At 36.9% G+C, this 23,847-nt stretch overlaps 2 protein-coding genes across 2 annotated transcripts; both read right to left on the bottom strand.

Annotated features, from left to right (window-relative positions):
* Positions 1-1,050: 1,050 nt before the first annotated feature.
* On the bottom strand, positions 1,051-1,605 carry LOC128126875 (uncharacterized). Its single transcript, XM_052765028.1, has one exon. The coding sequence runs from the start codon at positions 1,603-1,605 to the stop codon at positions 1,051-1,053; it is 555 nt and encodes a 184-aa protein (XP_052620988.1).
* A 5,408-nt stretch (positions 1,606-7,013) lies between these two features.
* On the bottom strand, positions 7,014-12,167 carry LOC111919221 (pectin acetylesterase 8). Its single transcript, XM_023914835.2, has 13 exons — positions 12,007-12,167; positions 11,355-11,490; positions 11,150-11,232; positions 10,110-10,239; positions 9,943-10,022; positions 9,771-9,857; positions 9,229-9,353; positions 9,080-9,140; positions 8,940-8,993; positions 8,768-8,845; positions 7,972-8,077; positions 7,704-7,855; positions 7,014-7,418 (listed from the first exon to the last, which is right to left on the bottom strand). The coding sequence occupies exons 2-13, from the start codon at positions 11,476-11,478 to the stop codon at positions 7,311-7,313; spliced, it is 1,188 nt and encodes a 395-aa protein (XP_023770603.1). The 5' UTR covers positions 11,479-11,490; positions 12,007-12,167; the 3' UTR covers positions 7,014-7,310.
* Between the last annotated feature and the right edge of the window lie 11,680 nt (positions 12,168-23,847).

Genomic DNA, 23,847 nt, shown 5'->3' with positions numbered 1-23,847 from the left:
ATCACTTACTGGACAACATCAAAAGTTTATAAATCATAACAACATGTTTACCATTCATCCATTGCCTTCATTCATATGGACCAAAATCAATCCATTAAAAGAGATAAACATAGTCATTCATACTTAAATATACTTAAAGACTACATAATTCATTGGAAAAACGATACAGATGTTGAGTTTAGGTTAATACCAATCCAAATAATGCATGAAATGGTTATCTAGCATGACCATCTGGTCTCCACAAATCAGATCAAAGCTCTTAAACGATGGATGATGACTCATCACCTTACATTGAAACTTCTTAAGAAAAAAAAATGACTCGCCTTACAATGACTACCTCGATGACTCCAAATTCGATCCATACTAAGATGATTCGTTCCTTCTGGACACTTCACCAAAAGGTAACAAATGCAAAAGCATGCACAGACTTCTATAATTAAACTATATATTAAAACAAAAGTTATTATGAATATTATACTTTTATATTTTTATACTTTGGCCACAATGTTTCTTATTTTATACTTAACCATAATTTTTTTTGACATATTTGGTCCCTTAGACTATAGTTTTGTGGTTTCATACTTTGATTGACAAAACTTTCTTATTTCAGGGCTTTGACCACAAATGTTTCTTTTGATAGATTTCATCCCTACACATTCTTATGTTGGCACTTTCCACCCTTACTTTGTAGAATGTTACTTTTGACCCCTCAAATTTGAACATCGATATTTTTCCACCCTTGAACTTTCGTACATTTTTGTGGACTGGGAAATTTTTAGTTATATTTAGTTATGATACAACGCCGGTGCTTATTTCATATTTATTATTAGTGTGCCAACTTATAAGAATTTTTTCGAAAATACTATGTGATTATTGAAAAAGAATCCTTTCCTTCACACGTATGAAAGGAAGTTCTCATTTCATCCGAGTATTGAATTGTTTCAAGACAAGACTTTTTTTTTTTGGAACCGGCAAATATATATTATATAAAACACCAACCCTAGCAAGGTGCTAGTGGAAGGATAAAGAAAAACAAAAGACAGAGTTCAATTACAAACAGTTTAACGGGGATCCAATCCAATAACCCCAATTAATACTACACCTGCCATATCTATGTTTTACCCACAGAAATGTCATAGACTTAATCGAATCGACAACCTTAATCGGATCAGAAATATCGCCATTGAAGATTCTATCGTTCCTGGCACGCCAAATAGCCCATAGAGCACCATAGAGGATCGAGAACAGAGCCTTCTTCTTGCGATTGGAACCCATCTTCAGTCTGACACCCTCATCAATAATTCCTCGAACCGAGTTGGCGTTTATCTTCCCAATACCGCACCACTTCTCCAGATTCCTCCATACATGATCCGCAAACGGGCAGTCCACTAGGAGATGGTCGGAAGTTTCTAACCTCGGGATACATGCACTACACCATTGGGAGTCTACCTTAACATTCCTGCGGCTAAGGGCCAACAAAGTTGGGATTCGACCCAACCTAGCTCGCCAAGCGAAACATAGAACTTTCATTGGCACCCACTTAAACCATGGAAATTCACCGTCGCATATTAGGTGTGGGGATCTGTCTATTCTCGTTCTCATCATAGCTACACAGTATTTCTCTTTACAAAAATCAAATTCCTAGGTATCACCGGTTGGTGATTTTCTAATAACATTATGAACTAGAATGTTTACTTTTCTAAGTTCATTTTTGCATCTAACAATATTATTCCAAACTCCAGGGATATTTTTTGAAGCATCAATATTTTCATTCGGCCTCCCCATGTAATGAATACCGTTTATAACGCAAGACCATAATGAATTAGGAGACGTTTTGAGTTTCCACCACCATTTAGATAATAAAGAAATGTTAGGAGCTTTTATGGAACCAATACCGAGACCCCCAACTTCACGTGGTGCTATTAATCTCTCCCATGCCACCCAATTGATCTTTTGGGAATCACCTTCTGCCCCCCAAATAAAGTTCCTCCGAATCCTTTCCAAAATTTCTAGTATACCTGTTGGGGCAGCGAAGATCGATAAATAATAATTGGGAAGATTACCCAAGACGGCTTTAGCAAGCGTTATTCTACCACCAAAGCTTAAATTTTTTGCTTTCCATATCGATAATTTTGATTTGAACTTATCCACAATTGGATTCCAATTTTTTATTAAGTTCATATTAGCCCCAACCGGAACCCCAAGATTCGAGAAAGGGAGGGAGGCTGGTTCACACCCTAGCGGGGCAACCCATCGTTCAACCTCTCGATCGGTCACACCAATGCCAACAACTTTTGATTTTTTAAAATTCACTTGAAGTCCAGATGAAACGTAAAAACATCTAAGGATACGACCAAGGTTATCTATATTATGCTTTGACCATTCACCCAAAAAAATCGCATCATCCGCATAGAATAAATGCGACAACGTAGGCCCAACATTTGGAATAGAAATGCCCTTGAAAATTCCCTTTTCCACAGCTTCTTTCATAGCAATATTTAAACCCTCCATTGCCATGATGAAGAGGAATGGAGAGAGCGGGTCTCCTTGACGAACACCTTTTTGAAGTGGGAATTCACTTGTCGGACTACCATTTACAATCACCGATGCCCTTGCTGATGCCAAACACCCTCTTATCCACAATCTCCATTTACTTCCAAAATTCATTTGCGACATCATAGAATCCAAGTAACCCCAATTTAATGAGTCAAAGGCCTTATTAAAGTCTGCTTTGAAGATGAGTATTTTTTTTCTTTTTCGCCTTCCCCCAGGAGCAAATTTCATTGACTATGAGCGGGCCCTCCAAGATGTATCTATTAGCCACAAACGCTGTTTGGACCTCATCAATGCATTCACTGATCACTGATTTTAACCTGGAGGCAAGTAACTTGGAGATGATCTTGTAGATAGACCCAATGAGACTAATGGGTCTATAGTCATTAAGACTAAGAGGGTCCTTTGTTTTGGCAACAAGTGTGATGAAGGAGGAATTGCAGCCCCTTGATAAAGACCCGAATGCCTCAAAATATCTAACACAACCAACAATATCATCCTTTAGAATCAACCAAAAGCGTTTGAAGAATTTAAATGTGAAGCCATCAGGCCCTGGGGCTTTCTCGCTACCACAACTCCAAATAGCATTTTTAATTTCTTCATAAGAGAAATTATCCTCCAAAAATACACGGCTGGCATCAGAGATCATTTTGAATTTACTGCTGTGAAATTTTGGTCTATCTGCCCATCTTTCGCTGAATTTTTCAACAAAAAATCGTGCCGCCTTTGCTTTCATGGCCACCAGATCGCTCTCCAATCACCATTAATTAGAATGCCATGCATGTGATTCCTCCTCGATCGGTTGGATACATAGCCATGGAAAAAACGAGAATTTTCATCCCCGTCAATCGTCCATTTAATCCGGGCTTTTTGCTTCAAATCAATGATTGCGAGCCTTTCAAGCTCTTCTATTCTTCCTGAAATTATGGTTCTTTCATCCAGATCGACATCGTTAAAATAACCACAGTCAAACCTTTTATCAATATCAATACGTGCCTCCTTGAGTTTTATAAGTTCTGCCGTTTCCTTAGAAAACTCCAAAGAACGCCATTCACGAATCACCTTTTTGATTGCTTTCAATTTATTCAATAGCTTCGAATCGGGGGGGCCAAAACCGCTGAATTCACGACAGGCCTTACTAACCACTTCATCGAACCCTTGTCTGGTCAGTCATGAATTGAATAGCTTGAATGGCAGGGGACCGAAGTTTGCTCTGGATTGAGAAAGTAGAATGGGACAATGATCAGATTTATCTCTTGGAAGAGCCGTGGCTGACACATGAGGGAACAAGTTGGAGAACTCCGAACAAACAAGAAAGCGATCTAGTTTGCTAAGTTTCGCTCCAGCCTTTTGAAAATAAGTAAATCGAAAACCCCCCATTTTTGGCTCATGAAATCCCGCTAATTCAATGAATTTGTTGAAATAATTAGCACTAGATTGACAAAACATGGAATTAATACGCTCCTCCTGTCTTCTCACCACATTAAAATCACCAAAGACTATCCAGCATGCTGTGCGAGAATTTTTGATGAGAAGCAACTCCTCCCATAGCTTACGCTTCTTAGAAGGGGATTGGGGACCATAGACATTTACAAATGCCACCGGGCAAGAGAAGGTTGAACAGATACCAATAACAATAAAAAAAGGAACGAGATTTAATTACCTCAGAAGAAGTGAAGTAATTCCTGTCCCAAATAGATACCAGCCCACCAGATCTCCCAGATGCATTTTCATACGCAAATTCAAAATTGTAATCACCCCAACATTCTCTAATCATCTCACGATTAAGAGACCTGTCTAGATGGGTTTCCTGTAGACCAAAAAAAGAGGCTTTATGAAGACGACAAAGCGATTGCACCCAATCCCTCTTACGAGTTTCACCAAGACCACGGATGTTTAAGGAAACTATATTCATCGAGTATGATTACTAGCACCAGTCTCATCCATAGCTTCAATGAGGATTGCGTTTTCCTCATCGATATCAAACCCAATCGAACGCCCAATCCTTGCTGTGCGCACAATCTCAGGGGTAGAAATTATTGTCGGGTCAAGATGAACATTATTTGAAGCTGGATTTGAAGGGGAATTGTTTAAATTAATTATTTGGGTATCCATCAGAGGAGCTTCTGACTCGAAATTTGGGGGTGGGGGGAAATTTCTGTCTCCTATATCAATGTTTCTAATTTTCCGACGTTTAGAGTAGGATCCAACGAAATCAAGATCTGGCCCCAAGGTATCTAAATGGCTTGCTTCATTAAGCTTTCCAAGATCCACGCCAATAGTTCCGTCAACCTCTGGCCCATCATTTGATGGACTGACCCACTTGGAGTTAAATGGCCCAAAACAACCATTGTGTATCATATTTTTTAATTCTCCGAATGAATTATTATCTGAAGAATTCAGATTATCTGTTTTGGAATTCCCACTGTTCACCACCGATGGGGAATTATCTAGAGGCAGTTGAGATTCCCCAGGCTCTGAACTATTTTTTTTGGGCGACTCATTGATAACCGGCTGCATGGGAGCCGGACCGACTCCTCCAATCTCCCCCATCTGGTCGGCAATTTCGTCACCGTCGGCTATCCCCCGGAAAGAATCCTCCACTTTTTCTGTATCATCCCCGACAATTTCTCCGTCTTCAATATCATCTACTTCGTCTTCAATCATGACAGTGTCAGAAACTCCTACGGAATCGTCATCATCATCATTGAAATCGACCTGGTCGTCATCTTCCTCAATCGTCTCGAACTCAGATGAATTTTGAGGGAGCCATTCTTCTTCGTATTCCAGGACACTCACATTCAGGAGATGCCCATCACATTTGATAATTACCTCATCCTCAATTCTTTTACGTGATTCCGTAAGAATACATACTATCCCATGTGATAAGTCTCTTGCTTTAGGAGAAGCTTCGAATGGTACTAAGACTCTACCAGGTTTTCCAGCTATGTAATCAAAATTCCTCCTATCCCATAGTTTTAAAGGCATACCATAAATTTTCACCCATGTGACCCGATCAAAATGATTATGATATTGGTTTGCTCTAGAGAACTTCAATAACTAGTCGTCTTTGACCCTTAAGAATGCATTAACATCATCAACTGATCTGAAACTGAGACATACCTTGAGGCCGCCAACGTATTTCATAGAGAAAGCTTCATCATCGCCCATTGAAATACCAGGATTTAGGCTATGTAGATGCTCCATACTGATCGCTTCCCCCATATATGTCAATTCATTATCAATCCAATCAGCCATAACATCGTTGGGATGGAGGGAAATTGGGTTCACGGACGGAGGAGGTGGGGGAGGAGGCAAATCACATCCGGCCACCACAGCAGCGAAGGATCTACCGTCACGAACGTTACATCTTATACCTGCGGTGGCCTTGGTATTTATCGGTTCTCTTCTATATTGAAAATCTTGTACTCTCTTTTTTTGCTTCCGCTCAAATTTTGCGACGTTCACCTGCAGCTTTTTGCCTGCAAATGATAAGTTCTGAAGGGTCGCTTCAAGAATCCTCCAATTTCTCACATTCTTAAATCGAATGAAAGCAAAGTTTCTCCTGTTGGCATCTTTCTTTTGGGCGATGTATACATCCGACAATTCACCAAAGTTCCCAAATAATCTCCATAGCTCGCCTTTGTTAGCATTTAACGGTAGATTAGAAACAAACATAGTAGTGACCAAAGGGGATTCCGGTGGTTTTCTCCGCCGTCTGGGAACCTGCGTCCATTCATCTCCCGCAATCGCCATTTTTAATTATGCATGCTATTATATTCATTTTTCAAGACAAGACTCTTTTATCTATCTCCACTCAAGTTCTTCAAGTCTATCATAATAAATAAGAATGGTTTTGCCACATGTCATTTTCTCATTCAATTGGCCACATGTCATTTTGTCATAATTTTGAGATATATTTATTTTCCACTTGTCATTTACTTCATTCTTTATTTCCAATGTATCATTAATATAACTTCCATAAATTAAACCTACCATAATGACTATTAATTTCAATTTCAAATAAATTTACAGTTTAAACCTTTGTGTTTAGCATTTTGTTATAATTACCCGTTTAATACACAAATTTGATAACTAAACATATAATTTTAATTTATTTATTTTTTGCATGTTTTTTTCTCATAATTTTCAGTTATCTCAAATTTGTGTTTTAAATTTTCAAAATGACACAAATTCAAATAAATTTTCCATTTAATCATTTATATTAACATTTTGTTTTAATCAACCCGTATAATATACGGGTCTCACACCTGGTTCTTAAATATATACAAGCGCTCAAGTGCTCTTAAAGCTCAAATCAACTATTATTATACACTAGTCGAAATTTATCAACTCACTTGTAATGCTTTTACAAAAAACACACTAAATTAATGAATATAATTCGTTTTCTTGAAACTAAAACTACATGAACCTCAAACTTGACAGAAGACCATAAAAAATTAAATTGGAACCACATTTTTATTGATTTGTAATCATCCAAAAGATCCATAATAACAAAGGAACACACCAAGAGGACAAATTGGCGATCTTCCCATATTTCATAAACTTATAACTTTTCAAATTTTGTATTTTGTATAACAATAGTTGAAATTAGGCACTGAACCTTTCAATATAAGCAGCACCAACACAAAACCCGCATCAAAGAATGTGTACGGAAACATATCTTATACTGAATTTATATTAAATTAATTTCCAGGGGGCATTCTTGTAAATAAACAATGTGATGATGTCAGCTTCTACTCGAACACACGATTGTGGCAAGTTTTATCACATGGGTATGCACAATCTATCTTTTGAAACGTGTTCCTCTCATAGTACCAATCTCCGACAGCTTTTGCAATCGTCTGATAAAAAAATTAATTCGTAACAAAACATTAGTTTAAGTTTGAAAATTTCTCAATATAATCCTTAAGTTTGCATTTCATTGCATATATGGCCCCTATACTTTAATCAAAACCACCATTTTAGTCCAAAACTTTGAAGTCATTAAGGACCATATCCGCACCAAAATGCAAACTTAAGGACAACACTAGCCACTAGGACAATTTCAAATTTTGGACTGAACTTGCGATTTTAGGTAAAGTACAAGGACCATATTTGTAAATTTATTAAAGAGAAAATGACATTACCGTGTTACCCAACAACGGTGAGTCATTTCTCAACCATGTTTCTTGAATTCCTGTTTGGCAATGAGAATAGCAAGAGTTGATGAACATTCCTCTAGAAGGAGAGTTGCCATTGCCAAATCCATTTAGAGCTTTTAAGAATTCCAGCCTGTATCCTGACAAATTTAACAAAAAACGTGTCAAGATTTTTTTTTTTTTTTTTTAAACAGTATTGGACTGAGATTGATGTCAATGGAACAAACACAGTCTGAATGAATGATTGAAGTGAAACCTTGAAGGACGTTAAGTTGAGCAGATGAACATTTTGTTATGTCAAGTTTGCATTCGCGCCATGTGCCTTTGCGATCAGCCACTCCGGGAGCTAATATATTCTTCACCTGTAAATTTATGATTTACAATTAAATTAAAAGTAAAAAAAAAAAAGACTAAATGCAAGAAATAACTATGTACTCTTTTAACGTTTTTATAATAACATTGTTCATTCACTTTTTATTATTACAATATTGTATTTTTAAATTATTTTTTTATTAGGTCACTCTATTTTTAAAAATAAACCTAATTATAGCAAAAAGGTTATAACTTGTTACCTTTTAAAGCGGGTAGCAACCTTAGCTACCCAAATTTTGCTTTATTTGCTATATTTTCCAAAATATAGTTTCCTAATAAAAATGTATATTTTAGCATTTACTTTTTTGCTATATTTTCCAAAGGTTGAAGGTTACTTTTTGCTATATTTTCCAAAATATAGTGTCCTAATAAAAATGTATATTTTCCAAACCTTTTTGCTATATTTTAGCATTTACCTTTTTGCTATATTTTCCAAAGGTTGAAGGTTACTTTTTACCATATTTTCCAAAATAGCATGTCCTAACAAAAATGTATATTTTCCAAAATACAATATCGAAAATATATCAAATTATAGCAAAAAGGTGTATTTTGGAAAATATACCTAATTATTTTTAATTAGGACACTCTATTTAAAAGTACAACGTTGTAGTAGAAACAAAAGTAAAATGCTATACTAAAAATTGAAATTTTCATTAGTGATGATGCTATGGTTGCCTAACCTGCCATGAATCATATGCTGCATTAATCAAGAAAATGGGTGTTTTGATGAATTGCACCATGTTTTGTGGGAAAAAACACTGCAAAAAACAAGAGAAATGTTACATTTTTGATAGAGAAAAACGCAAAATTCGAAGGAGTTATATATCAAAATATATGTTTTTTAAGTCTTACCAAACCAGGACTCATTTTCGCAAGGCAAGCTGGAGACAAAACTTTAGCAGATCCCTAAACAAACAAATCAAATTCAATAATCAGAAATTTTGATGACATTTTTGAGAGTGGAAAATAGGGGATTTGAATTTTGAAAGTACATGTGTTCTAACGACGTCAGCGTAGAAGCCTTCAATGTGACTTTGCCCTATAATCGTCTTCCTGTTGATGAATCAAAAACGTGAAATCAATACATCGAAAACAAAGGGGAAACGTGAAGTAAACATTGGAAATGGAAATCGAAGCTTACGCATTGATGAAAAATCCGGCATCGGAAAGGCATTTCACTTTAGTCGTCGCCGGTAATTGTGATCGGAAATTATCGCACTGCAAGATCGAAGTCAATCCGCCGGCTGAACACCCCGCTAGAATCGCCTACAACATGATTTTTTTTTTAATTAGGTATATGTGAACCGGATATGAACAACCAGACCGGGCTTATTATGGTTTCTCGGACCGGGTTTTGTTCTAGGCTAAATAAAGCAATGAATAGAAAATGTCAAAATGTAGTATCGTTTTTTTTTTTGTTAATTGTAACTTTATTTATAGCATCCATCTTCCATTTTTTAATAAAATTTATGGAAAAGATGTTTTGTATCTAGATGATGTTATAAATTTGATAGAATAAACAAATATACGAAGTTATTTTGTTATTTCTTTCGTTTGATCTGTTTTTAGAGGAAACTTGGACTTGACTTTTTTGGTATGATTCAAAACACCGGTTTGGATCAAACCATGTTCAATTTTAATGTGAATGGGAATAAAAGGTCAACATCAAAAGTATGAGTGTACATTTTTAGCGTTCTTCATCCCTTTTGCTAACAAATCGTCAACAACTGCACGAAAAATCCTGGCTCCTCTATAGTAAAGCTTGGTATTCTGAAAAAAAAATAGAATATATTACTAAAGAACAAAAAAAAAGCACAAAAAATCGACAAGAATTGTTATAAGTTTGTTGACTTACGGGATCGACTGCTTCCACATCACCGGTAAAGGAAGCTCCGTCACAATAACGGACCTTGATCCTATTCCAATCGTAAAAGTCTAAAAAAGAAAGTAGAATCAAGAATGTATTAGTATAATGATCTAGTTGTGAAATTAGTTATTAAAAATGATAAATAAAAGGTATACCAGGGTTATATTTTGCCTTGTTGTGAAACATGCCCGAAAACGTCTCTGTTGTCAACATTTTCTTTGAGGAACCTAATCGAGTATCTCTACGGGTAAGGCAATTTGTGGCATTGTTGCACCATCCTCCTCCCTAATATTAATGCGAAAAATGAACCTTGGTGAGAAATTTTCACTAAGAAACCCCATAATTATTAACTTCAATTATATATAAGAGGTTAATTGACTCATAATATTTTGAATAAGCGGACACCAAGTGCACATGTGGTTTATTAACATAAAAATTGTAAGTATAGTCACATACTATTTAGCATAAAAATATCCGTTCAATGACCAATATAGTGACGTATTCTACATAAAAATGTTAGTGTCAATACCTAATTAGCATTAAATTGTTATTTACTACATATTTAACATCAATATTGCATCTATGTATGCTAATTGTTAACTATAGACACACACATCACATAAAACATCTTAAGATGATTAGTTGTTATATCAATTCAATCTACCATAATAAATAAGAATGATTTTGTCACATGTTCTTCTCTCATTAAATTGGCCATATCCATATGTCATTTTGTCATAATTTTGAAATACATTTATTTTTCAATTTTCATTTACTTTAATTTTCATTTTCAATATATCATTAATTTAGTTTTCATAAATAAAACCTATCATAATGACTATTAATTTCAAATTTCAAATAAATTTAGAGTTTAAACCTTTGTGTTTAACATTTTGTTATAATTAACCCGTTTAGTACACCGGATGTGATAACTAAACACATAATTAACTTATTTATTTTTTGCATGTTTTTTTTCTCATAATTTTCACTTATTTCAAATTTCAAATCCAAATAAACTTCTCATTTAATCATTCTTATTTAACATTTTGTTTTAATCAAAACGTATATACAGGTCTCACAACTAGTTAAATAATATATCATAAACTAATATAGATTGTTATATCAAAACTTAGAGTTATTATAGATAAGTTTATTTATAGCGAATTTGACAAACAATTAACTTGAAATGACCAACCTCAAAGAAAACCAACCAATTGTCGATTCCTGCACCGAATCCTTTATCGATATGATACGCGGGTGCACTACCATCCAAACAAACTAAAAACAACGATAAATTTCGTGTTAAAACCCCCAAAAATGTAACACGTTACGTTAAAATAACCAATTTAGTTTAAATAATTCAATTTAAGTTCATAAAGGAAAAAAGAAAGCTTGTTTACCAGCTCCTTTAGCAACAGCACTATTAAGAAAAGTGAGTCCAACATCATAAGCTTCTGTGCATAACAAACTTAATGTGCAAACCAAGAATATACATAGCCATCGATCTCCTCTTTCGCTCATCATGCCTTCAATTACCTAAAGATTTCACAACCAAATATTTTATAAACTGAATCCAAATTAAATTTATATATTTTTTGCAAACAAGCAAGTCTTTTTCAAGAAATGACAAACACATATACCTATTATCATTCAATGCTAGAGTTGACTTTTGTGGTCACATACAAGTCATTTTTTAACCCCAAATCCCAACGATTAACACATGTTTTACTTGTTATTTTTCAGAATCTAAGAGTCTCGTGGTTTAAAACTAGAACAAATCACATATCTATCGAGTTCATAGTCAACTTATTATCCACATCTTTGACCACAAAAGTAAAAAAAAACAACAACCACACACTTGAACTCTTTCACACACATACGCCATAGATGATAGATGATTATCTATCTTAAATAAACTTCATTTCTTGAAATCTAGAACATGGTTCAAGTTCTCAGAAAACGATGCTTCGTATTTTGAACTGAAATCAGATATAACTTGATTGATTTCACAAAAGAGAAATTTTGAATTTACATGAAGAATCTTATTCATACCTGAATGGAGAACAGTTATATTAGATCTCTTGATCGTATATATGACACCTGATTGAAAATTTGTCGAAGAGATTTCAGTGACGAGTGATGAGGGTTCGAGTGATAGCCGCTTGCCTTTATAGTACTGCCTACTGACAAGAAGATAAAACAAGTGTTTGCGTTTTCGGTGTATTTACAAAAAAGTACAGATAATACTACGTATAAATCATAACAAATATATACGTTAAAAAAAGAATATTACAAATAAAAAATATTTCTATTATTTTTACCAAGCAAGTTACATATGCATCTTTTGATCATTTTGATTATTATATTTCAGTTTCATCAATTAAAATCATCAAAGTTTTACAATTTTTTTTAATAATATTAACCACTTTGATCTATTATGGCTAGATAGCTTAATTACTATAGTCAGAGTAGAAAATATTATTAAAGTTTACCCACTATAGTGAAAATTTTAGCATTAAATTTTTGACAGTAAATATTCGAATAAAGCTATTAAATTTTGATAACATTATATATTTATATAATGGCCATTTTAACACGATATATCAAATATTACATGTTGAAATTATCGACATAAAAGTAAATTGTCAAATCTCAATAATTTTTATTAACCAAAAATATAATATAATGATTAAACCATAAAATAATATAAAATTTTATTGTATATATCATTATTATCATTATTAAATTAAAACATAACTACATGTGTATATCGATCAATAAAAGATTATCTGACTAAATAAATGATTAAAACCATGTAGTTGTAAACTTGTAATTAACTTGTATTAGTATTACATAAAGAAATCATAAATCATATTCGTTGACGGATTAAAGATTTTGTCAAACAATTAGAAATACTAAAATAGTGAAATCTACCAAACGGTTCTCATGTTTTTGAAAAAAAAAAACAACAATATTTTAATATTCTTTTAATAATAATAAGATATTAAAAGATACTTTCTATTATTTTATTAATTTATATAGTTTATTTTTAACAAAATTAAATTTAAAATCAATTTATTCTTTTATGTTATACTTTTCTATATAATGTAACAAAATAATTACTTTAAACGTTAGTACGTTACCATACTTTTCTATTATATCAAATAATAATAATAATAATAATAATAATAATAATAATAATAATAATAATAATAATAAAAGGTGTTTAGGTGAGTGATAAATAATTAAAAAAATTATTTGCATGGGAAAGTAAAGTTAATAAAAGGAAACCATTTGGCATCGTAAAGTGGGAGGGAACGTGGAAAGATCGTTCTCACGCGTAATCAGCAGGCACCGACAGCGACAAGGATTCGCAAACCATCGTTCAATAAAGTCAAATTATTATCGAAAACAATCAATCACGTACAGCTGGATCCCATCTTCATTAATACCAACCAACCACATCTTGCAAACGCCCCATTTTGCAAATACATGCAACGGATATGAATATGTTTTTTATTATTTTATTTGCTTTTAAGATAGAAAATTATATTTTTGTAATAACTTATCAAAATAATATTTTTTTTTTGTTTATATTTTAGATTTTTTTAAATATATTTAACCATTTAGGGGTGTTTGGATAAATAGTTTTTAGCTTATTAGCTTATTGTTTATTTGTTTATTGCGGTCGGAATAAACACTTTTTAAAAATATGTTTGGATTAACTTATTGTGGTGGGAATAAACAATAAGCAATAAGTATTTTAAGTGTTTGGCAAACAAAGCAACTTATATGAGTAAAATGACCAATAAGCAATAAGCATTCCCCCCCTGTTTATTAAAATCATCTTATTTAGTTTATTCCTACCACAATAAGCTGGTTTCTAAAGACTCATATCCAAACACTTAAATTTGTTTATTGCGGTGGGATTAAACAATAAGTAATAAGTAGCCTATTTTTTCCTTTGTAATATGTGAACACAAACAAATTAAATGATCAATTGTATACAAAAAAAGATGATTGCTTAAATGTTAACAAAACGAAAAATTAATTATTCTGATAAGTAATTTTCCCTATTGTTAATAGCGATTTTATTTTTCAAATGTTATTTTTAAAGTACCCGTAATCTCCTAAATATTGATCAAGTCTAAATTTTACTTTTTAATTAATAAATATGTTTTTGTTTTGTTAAATATTTTATATAGCTTCTTATATTTTTTTTCTTTTGTTTTTAAGCATATACAATATTTTTAAGGTAAATAGTATCTAACAATAAAACTAAATATGTAACAACAAGTATGGATGATTTTTTTAAAAAAATAAAAAGAAAATATTACATAGCAAATAAAAAAACTATATAATGTAAATATCTAAAATTATTAGAACTTTTTAATTAGAAGTTTATAAACTTTTAATTTTTTTAATATAACATTTTAAACTAATATTTAACGAAAGTATTTTAAAATGTTATAAAAAATTATTAAATTGTCATACAAAATCTGTGAAACACTTTAAAAATGTTATAAAAGAAAGTTTAAAAATAATTGTATGAAAGTTATAAAAAATTTTGTATAAAAATGTAAAAAAAAAAAGTTAAAAACTTGTAAAAAATTTTAAAACATTTATAAAAATATTTAGTTTAAAAGCACTTGTATGAAAATTATATGAAAGTATAAAATAAAAGTTAAAAATTTTGTAAGCAAAGTTTAAAACTGTAACACCGTAAATTTCAAGACAAAATTTTCATTTAAAATAATCATTTTAATCTTAGAACACTTGTTTAAAATCTCATTCATAATTGAATTACAAAACATAGCTTCATTTTCACTTGCATAGAAAACCAGGATCCTCCAAAATATGACTCTTTCTCTGGTGTGTACAATCAAGTCGGTGCCGTCCCGTGATACAGAAAGAAACCTGAAAACAACATAACACAAAACACTGTAAGCATGAAGCTTAGTGAGTTCCCCAAAATACAACTTACGCACATACGCCTTTCCAGGCCCTGACCTTCCGGTCCATGTGTCTCAGGGGACTTCCGTCCCTACTGGGTAAACCTTCCGGTCCTACCCACGCCAACCTTACGGTCCAGATTACACGCCTTCCGGCCCATAACATAATGCCTTCCGGCCCACATAAACATACATAGCACGCATAACAATTATCTTATCACATATAGCACATATATCACATATCATATCCGACCTTCCGGTCACACAGTCAAACCCTTCCAGGTACGGTATAGTGAGAAGACTCATCTCGTGAATATTGAAAGCTAGCAAATCCCGAAGTCACTCGTGCTCGATCCGCCGAGCTACAATCTCCCTATAACATCATACATCTCTTATTAACACTTTTATCTTCTAAGTTTGACTATCCCTAAGAAGTCAAACATAGGTCAACTCTGGTCAACGGTCAACGGTCAACTTGACCGGACTCGGCGAGCGCTAGGGCGACTCGGCGAGTCTAGACGTCCTCGCCAATTCTCTAAGATTCCCTTTCTACACGTCGAGTATCTCCCCTGACTCGACGAGTTCCTCCTGGAAGAATCACGGGGCCACCCCGACTCAACTCGCCGAGTCTGAAGAACAACTCGGCGAGTCCCAGTTCTACTCAGACCACCTGTTAACCCTCTCTAACTCGCCCTGACTCACCGATCCAACCCATAACCCGGACAGGACCATTCTAAGGCAATCTTCAAGCTACTCGCCGAGTCTGTTCATCGGACTCGGCGAGTCCATGCCATGCACCCGCTCAAACTGCTTTCTAAGGTCAGATTTGCTCCGGCAATTCATAGGTCTGGCCTTCCTAGACTGGTTCATCACGTAAAGTCCTCATTTCGGTGCTCATAATACACCTCATGACTTATAATTTATGTTTTGACCTAAGGCATAAGGATTCCAATCCAAAACCTCCATTGATTCCCGAAAAGCTCAGGCATGGGACATTCTGGACTTCCAAGGGTCCCAATATAGGGTTCCAATCGCTTGGGGGACTAAGGAAACACTCAATCTAGCCACAAAAGGGTTCAATAAACCCTAAATCCATATACACATCAACATAGAAGGGATCAACTCGAAATTATTACCTGAATAACGTTGCTCTGTGTCCCCAACCCTCAGAATATGGCTTCTCCTGTTGTTCCCTTAACCAAACCTCCTCCTCCTTGCAAAATAACACTTCCAAGATCAATAATGGTCTTCTACCTTGCTCCAGATGCTCACAATCGAATTAGGGTTTCACTCACAGGACTAGGGTGAACAATGACGGCCATAAGGCCCCTTATATGTGTCCCAAACCTGAACGGTTAGGGTTTCGCTAAACAGCGCGGACTCGCCGAGTCCATATCCGGACTCGCCGAGTCCAGTCGCGAACCCGCGACCAGATCCGCGATCCTACTCGGCGAGTCTGAGCTCCAACTCGCCGAGTCCCCTCTTAAAACACCTAAAATCATAAATATAACAATACCTGGAATTCCGGGCTGTTACAACTCTCCCCCACTAGGACTAGACTTCGCCCTCGAAGTCTCACTCTGAAAATAGCTCCGGATGCTGCTCCTGCATCTCACGCTCCGGCTCCCAGGTCATTTCCGATCCCTTCCGGTGCTGCTACTGAACATGCAACTTTAATCTTAAACATGCAGAAATGTTTAATCTTAAACATGCAACTAGAGGTACACAAAAAAAGGTGAGGAAAGAATGCTTTGAAGTCGTGAAATCCCTAATGTTGTGTAAGCTAAAGGAATGAGAGTTTTTGTGTACTCATGTGTAGAAAATGCAGAGACACGTTGAGAGACTTGAGAAAATCAATGTGAACTTTGATAGGAACTTAGTTATTGATATGGTCCTTAACCCATTGCCTAGTTGTTATGATCAATTCATTTTGACTTATCATTTGAACAACACAACAACCACATTGATGCAACTCCATAATTTGTTGCAAACTGTCGAGACAACATGAGTATGTCTCATGGCTCACTATCTCGATTGCTCCTATCCTAGCCATTCAACAAGGTAAATGAAAAAAAAGAAATGTTTATTCCCAACCTAAATGGAAATGGAAATACCCTATTAGAGAGTTTAGTCAGGAGTCAAATGGAAAGGTCAAGTATGATATTCCACCTGTTAATGATCCGAAAGAGGCCAATTGCTTTCAATGTAACAAAAAGGGCCATTGGAAGAAAAACTTCCCAAAGTACTTGCAAGGGATAAAGTATGGTAAAGCCAAGGTGTCTGACACTTCCTATGGTATGTATATGATCGAACTCTATAACACTAAAACTTTGAATTCATGGGTCCTTAATACTTGATGTGGTTTTCGTATTTGTTCATATAAGAAGGGACTAAAGGAAAGTAAGAAGCTAAAGCATCGAAGATAAATCTGATCATGTGGAATAGACACATTGCGCTTGTTACAAGGATTAAGTTTATGAGCTCTTGCTTGATAATGGTGTTAGAAGATTTACTTAATTGCTTCTATTCATCTGAGATGACAAGAAACATAATTCCATTCCATTCATTGTTTAGATAGTGTGTTCATTATTCATTTAGTGATAGTGATGGAAATATTTTGATTTATAAAGATGGTTCTTTTATATTCAAAGCTTATCCTTGTAACGGTGTGTATGAAATTGTTGCATGTGTGAATAATATGAGTAATAATATATTAAATATTGATTCTTATAATATGTTAGACAAGGCATGCTTATGCCATTGGTGTATTGGGCACATAAGCAAAAAAATGCATTGCCCAACTCCAAAAGGATGGAGTCTTGGAATCATTTAACTTAAAATCAAGCGATGAATGTTAATCTTGTTCATTAGGAAAGGTGATGAAAGCACCATTCACAGGGACATGTGAAAGATGTGAAGGATTATTGGACATAATCCACACTGATGTTTGTTGTCACACCTCCATCCGATGGTGGAAGCGACATGCGCTGAGAGGACATCATGGATCATAGTTATTTGCACACATTGAACAATTGATACTTTTACTACTTCAAAAGAGTAGATTACATATTCCTTAGTCTAGGGTATAGGAAAACATGAAGGTATAGAAAATGCCTCAATAGTAGGCAACTATTAAAGTACCAAAATAAGATAAATAGACTACAATCCCATGATTATTCCAAGAGTATGACTTCCAGCTTGTTAGTTCCTAGAGAATACATGTGCTTTGAAAGAGTGTTAACTTAAAGTTGGTGGGCATTATGCTTACAGTGTTGTGTTATGTGTTTCAGGTACCAGTGATGATCGCGGGAAGGCGCTGGCATGATCCGTACACACTAAGAGGGTTTATGTATTTGAGATCTTTTGAGATTCTGGGATTTGTTTATTATGATGACATTGGATACAGTTGTTGGATATTGTTTTTGGTGATTGAAAAAATGTTTTAAAAATGAAAAATTGTTTTGGAAATTTTTGTCGTTACAAGTTGGTATCAGAGCCTTGTTTTGAGGGATTCGGGTGCAACTTCAGATGTATCTGAACTCAAACTGAGGATTTGAGAAAGTTTTTCATAAAATAAACAATTTTTCTAAGAGAGTAAAGGATTTTGGAAAAAGGCAGAATGGAGCAGTGTGTACGATCAGTCAGCGCCCGAAGGTGATTTCCCAAAATACCCTTACATTATGTGTTATGATATATGTTATGATATGATATGCATGCTAGAGTAGGCTAGGTATTCATATTAGGACTAGAGTAGACTGATTTGTGATGCCTTAGCCTAGGAAGATTTCTGCTGCTATTACATTCTTGAGAGTAAGTAGGTAGTAGTGAGGAGCTTATGAGAGGTTTACCGAAGGGTAGCCTATTCTAGCGAGATGTAGAGTACTTGTGAGCTGAGATCCAAGGAGGAGGAATTGGGGTAAATACTGATGCAGTGTGGATGGTAGTATAAGGGCACGTACTACCGAAGACACCATATCAGTGCGCAGTCCAAGTAAGAATCCTTAGGGTACTAGGGAACAAGTAGGGATGTGTTATTGAGAGCAGTGGTGTTAGCGAGGAGGAGATCCGCAGGTTGATTCATGAGGAGGTGGCTGCTGCCATTCGAGCCGAGATTCCGGAGATGTTTGGGTCTATCAAGACCACATTGATTGAGACTTTCGATAAGCGGTATGTATTCTTTCATTTATTCATGTTGAGTTTGAGGTGTTGTGCTTATATTATGATATGCGTAGGTACTTTTCTTGTTAATTATGTACCTACTTTGGTGTTATTTGACTCGGGTGCGAGTCGGTCATTTGTTTCCTTGGCATTTAGTCAGCACATCAGTATCCGACGAGAGGCGGTGAGTCGACCTCTGCGAGTTTCTATAGCTAACGAGCGAGCGGTGTATGCTAAGGATATGTGGTTCGAGGATGTATACTCGAGATCTTCGGTGTAGAGTTCCTGATAGATCTGGTCCCGATTGCGATGGGGGACGTGTGTGTCATAGTGGGCATGGATTGGTTGAGCCGATTTGGGGCTGTTATAGACTGCGAGCGTTAGTTGGTGACAATACGAGACCCTAGTGGGGTAGTACTTACGGTGTAAGGCGAGGGTACCCGATGTGAGTCAGCATTTTGTTTGGCTGCCAGAGCGAGACAGAGTTTGCAGTAGGGCTGCAGCGGGTTTGTGGCCTATGTGATGAACACACGAGTGGCCGCTGGGAGGCCAAGTTCGATTGATGAGGTTCCAGTAGTGTGCGAGTTCCCAGATGTTTTTCCCAAGGAATTGCCAGGTGTGCCTCCCAAGAGGCAGGTAGAGTTCGTATCGATTTGGTTCCGGGGGCAGCGCCTATCACCAAGGCGCCTTATCGCCTTGCACCGCCCGAGATGCAGGCGTTATCCTCGCAGCTTCAGAAGCTACTGGGGAAGGGGTTTATTAGACCGAGTAGCTCACCATGGGGAGCGCTGATCCTTTTTGTCAAGAAAAAGGATGGTTCACACCGGATGTGTATTGATTACCGGGAGTTGAACAAGTTGACGGTCAAGAACCGTTATCCGTTACCGTGGATCGACGATCTGTTCGATCAGTTGCAGGGGGCGTCTTGGTTCTTCAAGATAGACTTGAGGTCGGGATATCATCAGATGAGAGTTCGGGATGAAGATATCCAGAAGACGGCGTTCAGAACTTGTTATGGGCATTACGAGTTCGTGGTGATGCCTTTTGGGCTCACCAATGCACCAGCAGCATTAATGGATCTCATGAACAGGGTGTGCAGGCTAATGTTGGATCGGTCGGTGATCGTGTTTATTGATGATATTTTGGTGTATTCGAGATATATAGAGCAGCACGAGGAGCATCTGAGAGAGATTCTCGAGGTATTGAGGTCGGAGAGGCTTTTCGCCAAATTCTCCAAGTGTGATTTTTGGTTACGAGAGGTCCAGTTCTTGGGACACCTCGTTAACCAGGATGGGATATTGGTCGATCCGGCCAAGATTGAGGCGGTTATGAGATGGGAGGTGACGAGATCACCCACCGAGATCAGAAGTTTTCTAGGATTGGCCGGCTATTATCGGAGATTTATCAGGGATTTTTCCAAGATCATCGTGCCTCTCACCAGGTTGACCCGGAAGGGTGTTGCTTTTTCATGGGGTCCGGAGCAGCAGACCTCGTTTGAGACACTTCGTCAGAGATCGTGCGAAGCCCTAATGCTAGCCCTCCTGGAAGGGATGGAGGATTTTGTGGTGTATTATGACGCATCGATATCGAGGTTGGGCGCAGTACTTATGAAGAGGGGGCATGTGACAACGTATGCATCGAGACAGCTGAAGCTTCATGAGATGAGGTATCCTACCCATGATTTGGAGTTGGGGGAAGTGGTGTTCGCCCTCAAGATATGGCGTCACTATTTGTATGGGGTTCGGTGTACCATCTACACGAACCACAAGAGTTTGAAGTATCTGATGGACCAGCCCAATCTGAATATGCGCCAGAGGAGTTGGTTGGACGTGGTAAAGGATTACGATTGTTGAGAGGTGCTTAACCTGTCGCAGGGTTAAGGCCGAGCACCAGCGACCGCATGGCATGTTGCAGCCACTAGAGGTTCCCCAATGGAAGTGGGAACAAATTTCTATGGATTTCATCACCAAGTTGTCGAGGACCGCGAGGGGTGTCGATGCAATTTGGGTGATCGTCGACCGTCTGACGAAGAGCGCTCACTTTCTTGCTATCAGTGAGAGCTCTTCTGCTTAGAGGCTGGCAGAGTTGTATGTGAGGTAAGTGGTATCGCGGCATGGAGTTCCGATCTCAATTGTATCAGACCAGAATTTACGTTTCACTTCCAGGTTCTGGAAGAAGTTCCATGAGGAGTTGGGCACGAGGCTGCATTTCAGTACCGCTTTCCACCCATAGACGGACGGACAGAGTGAGCGGACGATTCAGACGCTCGAGGATATGCTTCGGGAATGTGTGTTGGACTTTGGAGGGAGTTGGGACACGTATCTGCCATTGGCTGAGTTTTCTTATAACAACAGCCACCATTCGAGCATTGGTATGCCTCCCTTCGAGTTGTTGTATGGGAGGAGGTGCCGGACTCCCATCTGTTGGGGAGAGGTAGGGCAGCGAGTGATGGGCAACACTGAGATAGTGCTTCAGACGACAGAGCATATACAGCAGGTCAGGCAGAGGTTGTTGACAGCTTAGAGTCGCCATAAGAGTTACGCGGATAGGTGACGATCCGAGCTCGAGTTTCAGGTGGGAGACTTCGTACTCCTGAAAATGTCTCCTTGGAAAGGAGTAATTCGATTCAGGAAGAGGGGCAAGCTGGGGCCCCGATATTTTGGGCCGTTTAGGGTGACCACGAGGGTGGACTGTTGGGTTTTGAGCATTCTAACACTCCTAAGTGTACATGCAACCCTAAATACCTTGGATCTATGTTTTCTCTATTATACATGCAAATATGAATATTCCAAGGTATTACCCTATCTAGAATACAATCTTTTGATACTCGGGCAATATAATAAGTTAGATTGCATACCTATTGATGTAGCTTGACTCCATGTTGCTCGAGAGCCTAGTGCCCCAAGTGTGACACCTCAAATGGTTCACACAACATCATCAACACTTGGAATAACCATGAGAAGAAGACACTTCATGCTCAAATCGGCTAGCCCTCATACATGTATCACTAGTGCCAATTTCTTTAGCTAAAGGGGTCTTTATATAGTGTGGCTATTAGGGTTACACCATGTAACTCATGACTTTACCCAGTCCTTATGCTCCATGGGTTTTAACCTCCATGGAGTATCCATGGGTCACCACATGGGTTAAACCCAACATAAGGAATCTTGGATCATAAGCCCACATATATAAGAATTAATGATTTACACAATCAATCCCCATATATTTAATTAGTCTCTTTTGATCACTAAATTAAGTCCAAATTAATTCTTGATCAATACTAATTAAATAACATGATTTCATATTAATATATTAGAACTTATAATACATTAATATGTCACAAATGTCCTCTTCTCACAAACGGTCTATCCAAATGTTCCGATGCCATGCAACCCAAATGGACCATGCCGAGTCGGGTCAAGTACATACCAATTAAAGTTATGGACTTAGACACTAATCCAACAATCTCCCACTTGGATAAGTCTAAAACTATTATTGGGTATGACTTCAAAACCTAACTGGCAATCGTAGCTCTCAAAAGCCGCTGTCGAACTCTGACCTTGTCGATGAACTCTGACCTTTGTCAATGACTTGTCCATTAGATAAGGGATCATATATTCCTCCATTCTAGATATCATATAGACTGAGACGTGGATTATAAATCATTCTCTCTATCCATTTGTTGTTTCTCGATTTTCGATTTATGACGACTAACTGATTGAACAGATCAAATCAGTCCTGGCTTGGCCAAGCACTCATATGTGTCATCATTAAATCCTCGAGGGGCGCACAAATATCACTTTTATCCCGAAGGTAAAAGGAATGGATAAACTTCGACTAATATGGCTTGTTCTACTACTTGTTGAATCTTACACAAAGGCACGTTTTATAACATCGAGTTACCAATGCGTTTTCATGCAATCAAAGTATAACCAACTCATAGTAACAACTCATATCTCTAGGTTTGAAGAATATATGATATTACTCGCCTAGGTACGCTGGGCGTACCTAGGGTTACGTTGGGCTTAGAGGGCACATATGCAAACCCTAATATTTTGCTTGTACACTATTTAAGGGATGCTAAGGCTTATCCCTCAGCCACCATATCAGAGATTGAAACCCTAAGAGAGCCTTCCTTCGTCCTTAAGCTTATGTGTGAGTGTTTTCAGCTAAAAGTGCCTTGGTGTGTTAGTGAAGAAGAAGGAGATGAGCTTGTGGAGGCTAAGGCTTGAAGTGCAAGTTTGGATATGAGATCTTTAGAGGAAGGAGCTTCATCTAGAGGTATAAAGTTCGAAACTTTCCTCTTTATTTTGGCTTGGTGTTGCATGGGCCATTTCTAGGGTTAAAAGTCCCAAAGGTGGAGACTTTATGTGTGTAATGGACTCCATGGACCTAGATCTGTCCCGTTTCAGTGATATTTGTGTTATAGATCCATAAAAATCCCAACTTGGTCGTTGTTATGGGGGTCATGCTTGAGTTATGAGCTTTTCTAGGGTTGGAAATGGAATATTATGGGTGTTAGTGACTTGTCCAGCGATGCAAAGGCTTAAAGTCACCAACTTTATGGATTAAGAGGCTTAAAAATGGTCAGATCTAGAAGTTGGACATGTGTCTTAACTATTTAAGACCCCAAAATCTTAGGAGTCTGAAACTGGGAGTTACGTGGGGCGTAATCCCAGTACGCGCTGCGTAAGGGGTCGCGTACCCCGTTTCTGTGAGGTCGTCGGGTACGCCCAACGTACAGGTTTGGTACGCGCAACGTAACCCGGAGGGTTGACTTTTT

The sequence above is a fragment of the Lactuca sativa genome, chromosome 6 (assembly GCF_002870075.4).
Source record: "Lactuca sativa cultivar Salinas chromosome 6, Lsat_Salinas_v11, whole genome shotgun sequence".
NCBI lineage: Eukaryota > Viridiplantae > Streptophyta > Magnoliopsida > Asterales > Asteraceae > Lactuca > Lactuca sativa.
Note: the sequence above shows the minus strand (reverse complement) of the source record. Positions and strands in the feature narration are given on the sequence as shown.

What these genes read in the sequence shown, in the direction of transcription:
- LOC128126875 (XM_052765028.1), bottom strand. Translation starts at nt 1,605, where the DNA reads ATGATGAGAACGAGAATAGACAGATCCCCACACCTAATATGCGACGGT.
- LOC111919221 (XM_023914835.2), bottom strand. Translation starts at nt 11,478, where the DNA reads ATGATGAGCGAAAGAGGAGATCGATGGCTATGTATATTCTTGGTTTGC. An exon ending in ATTGGTTGGTTTTCTTTGAG is followed by an intron (nt 10,240 to 11,149) that starts GTTGGTCATTTC and finishes CATTAATATTAG; the next exon opens with GGAGGAGGATGGTGCAACAA. An exon ending in CAAGGCAAAATATAACCCTG is followed by an intron (nt 10,023 to 10,109) that starts GTATACCTTTTA and finishes TTTCTTTTTTAG; the next exon opens with ACTTTTACGATTGGAATAGG.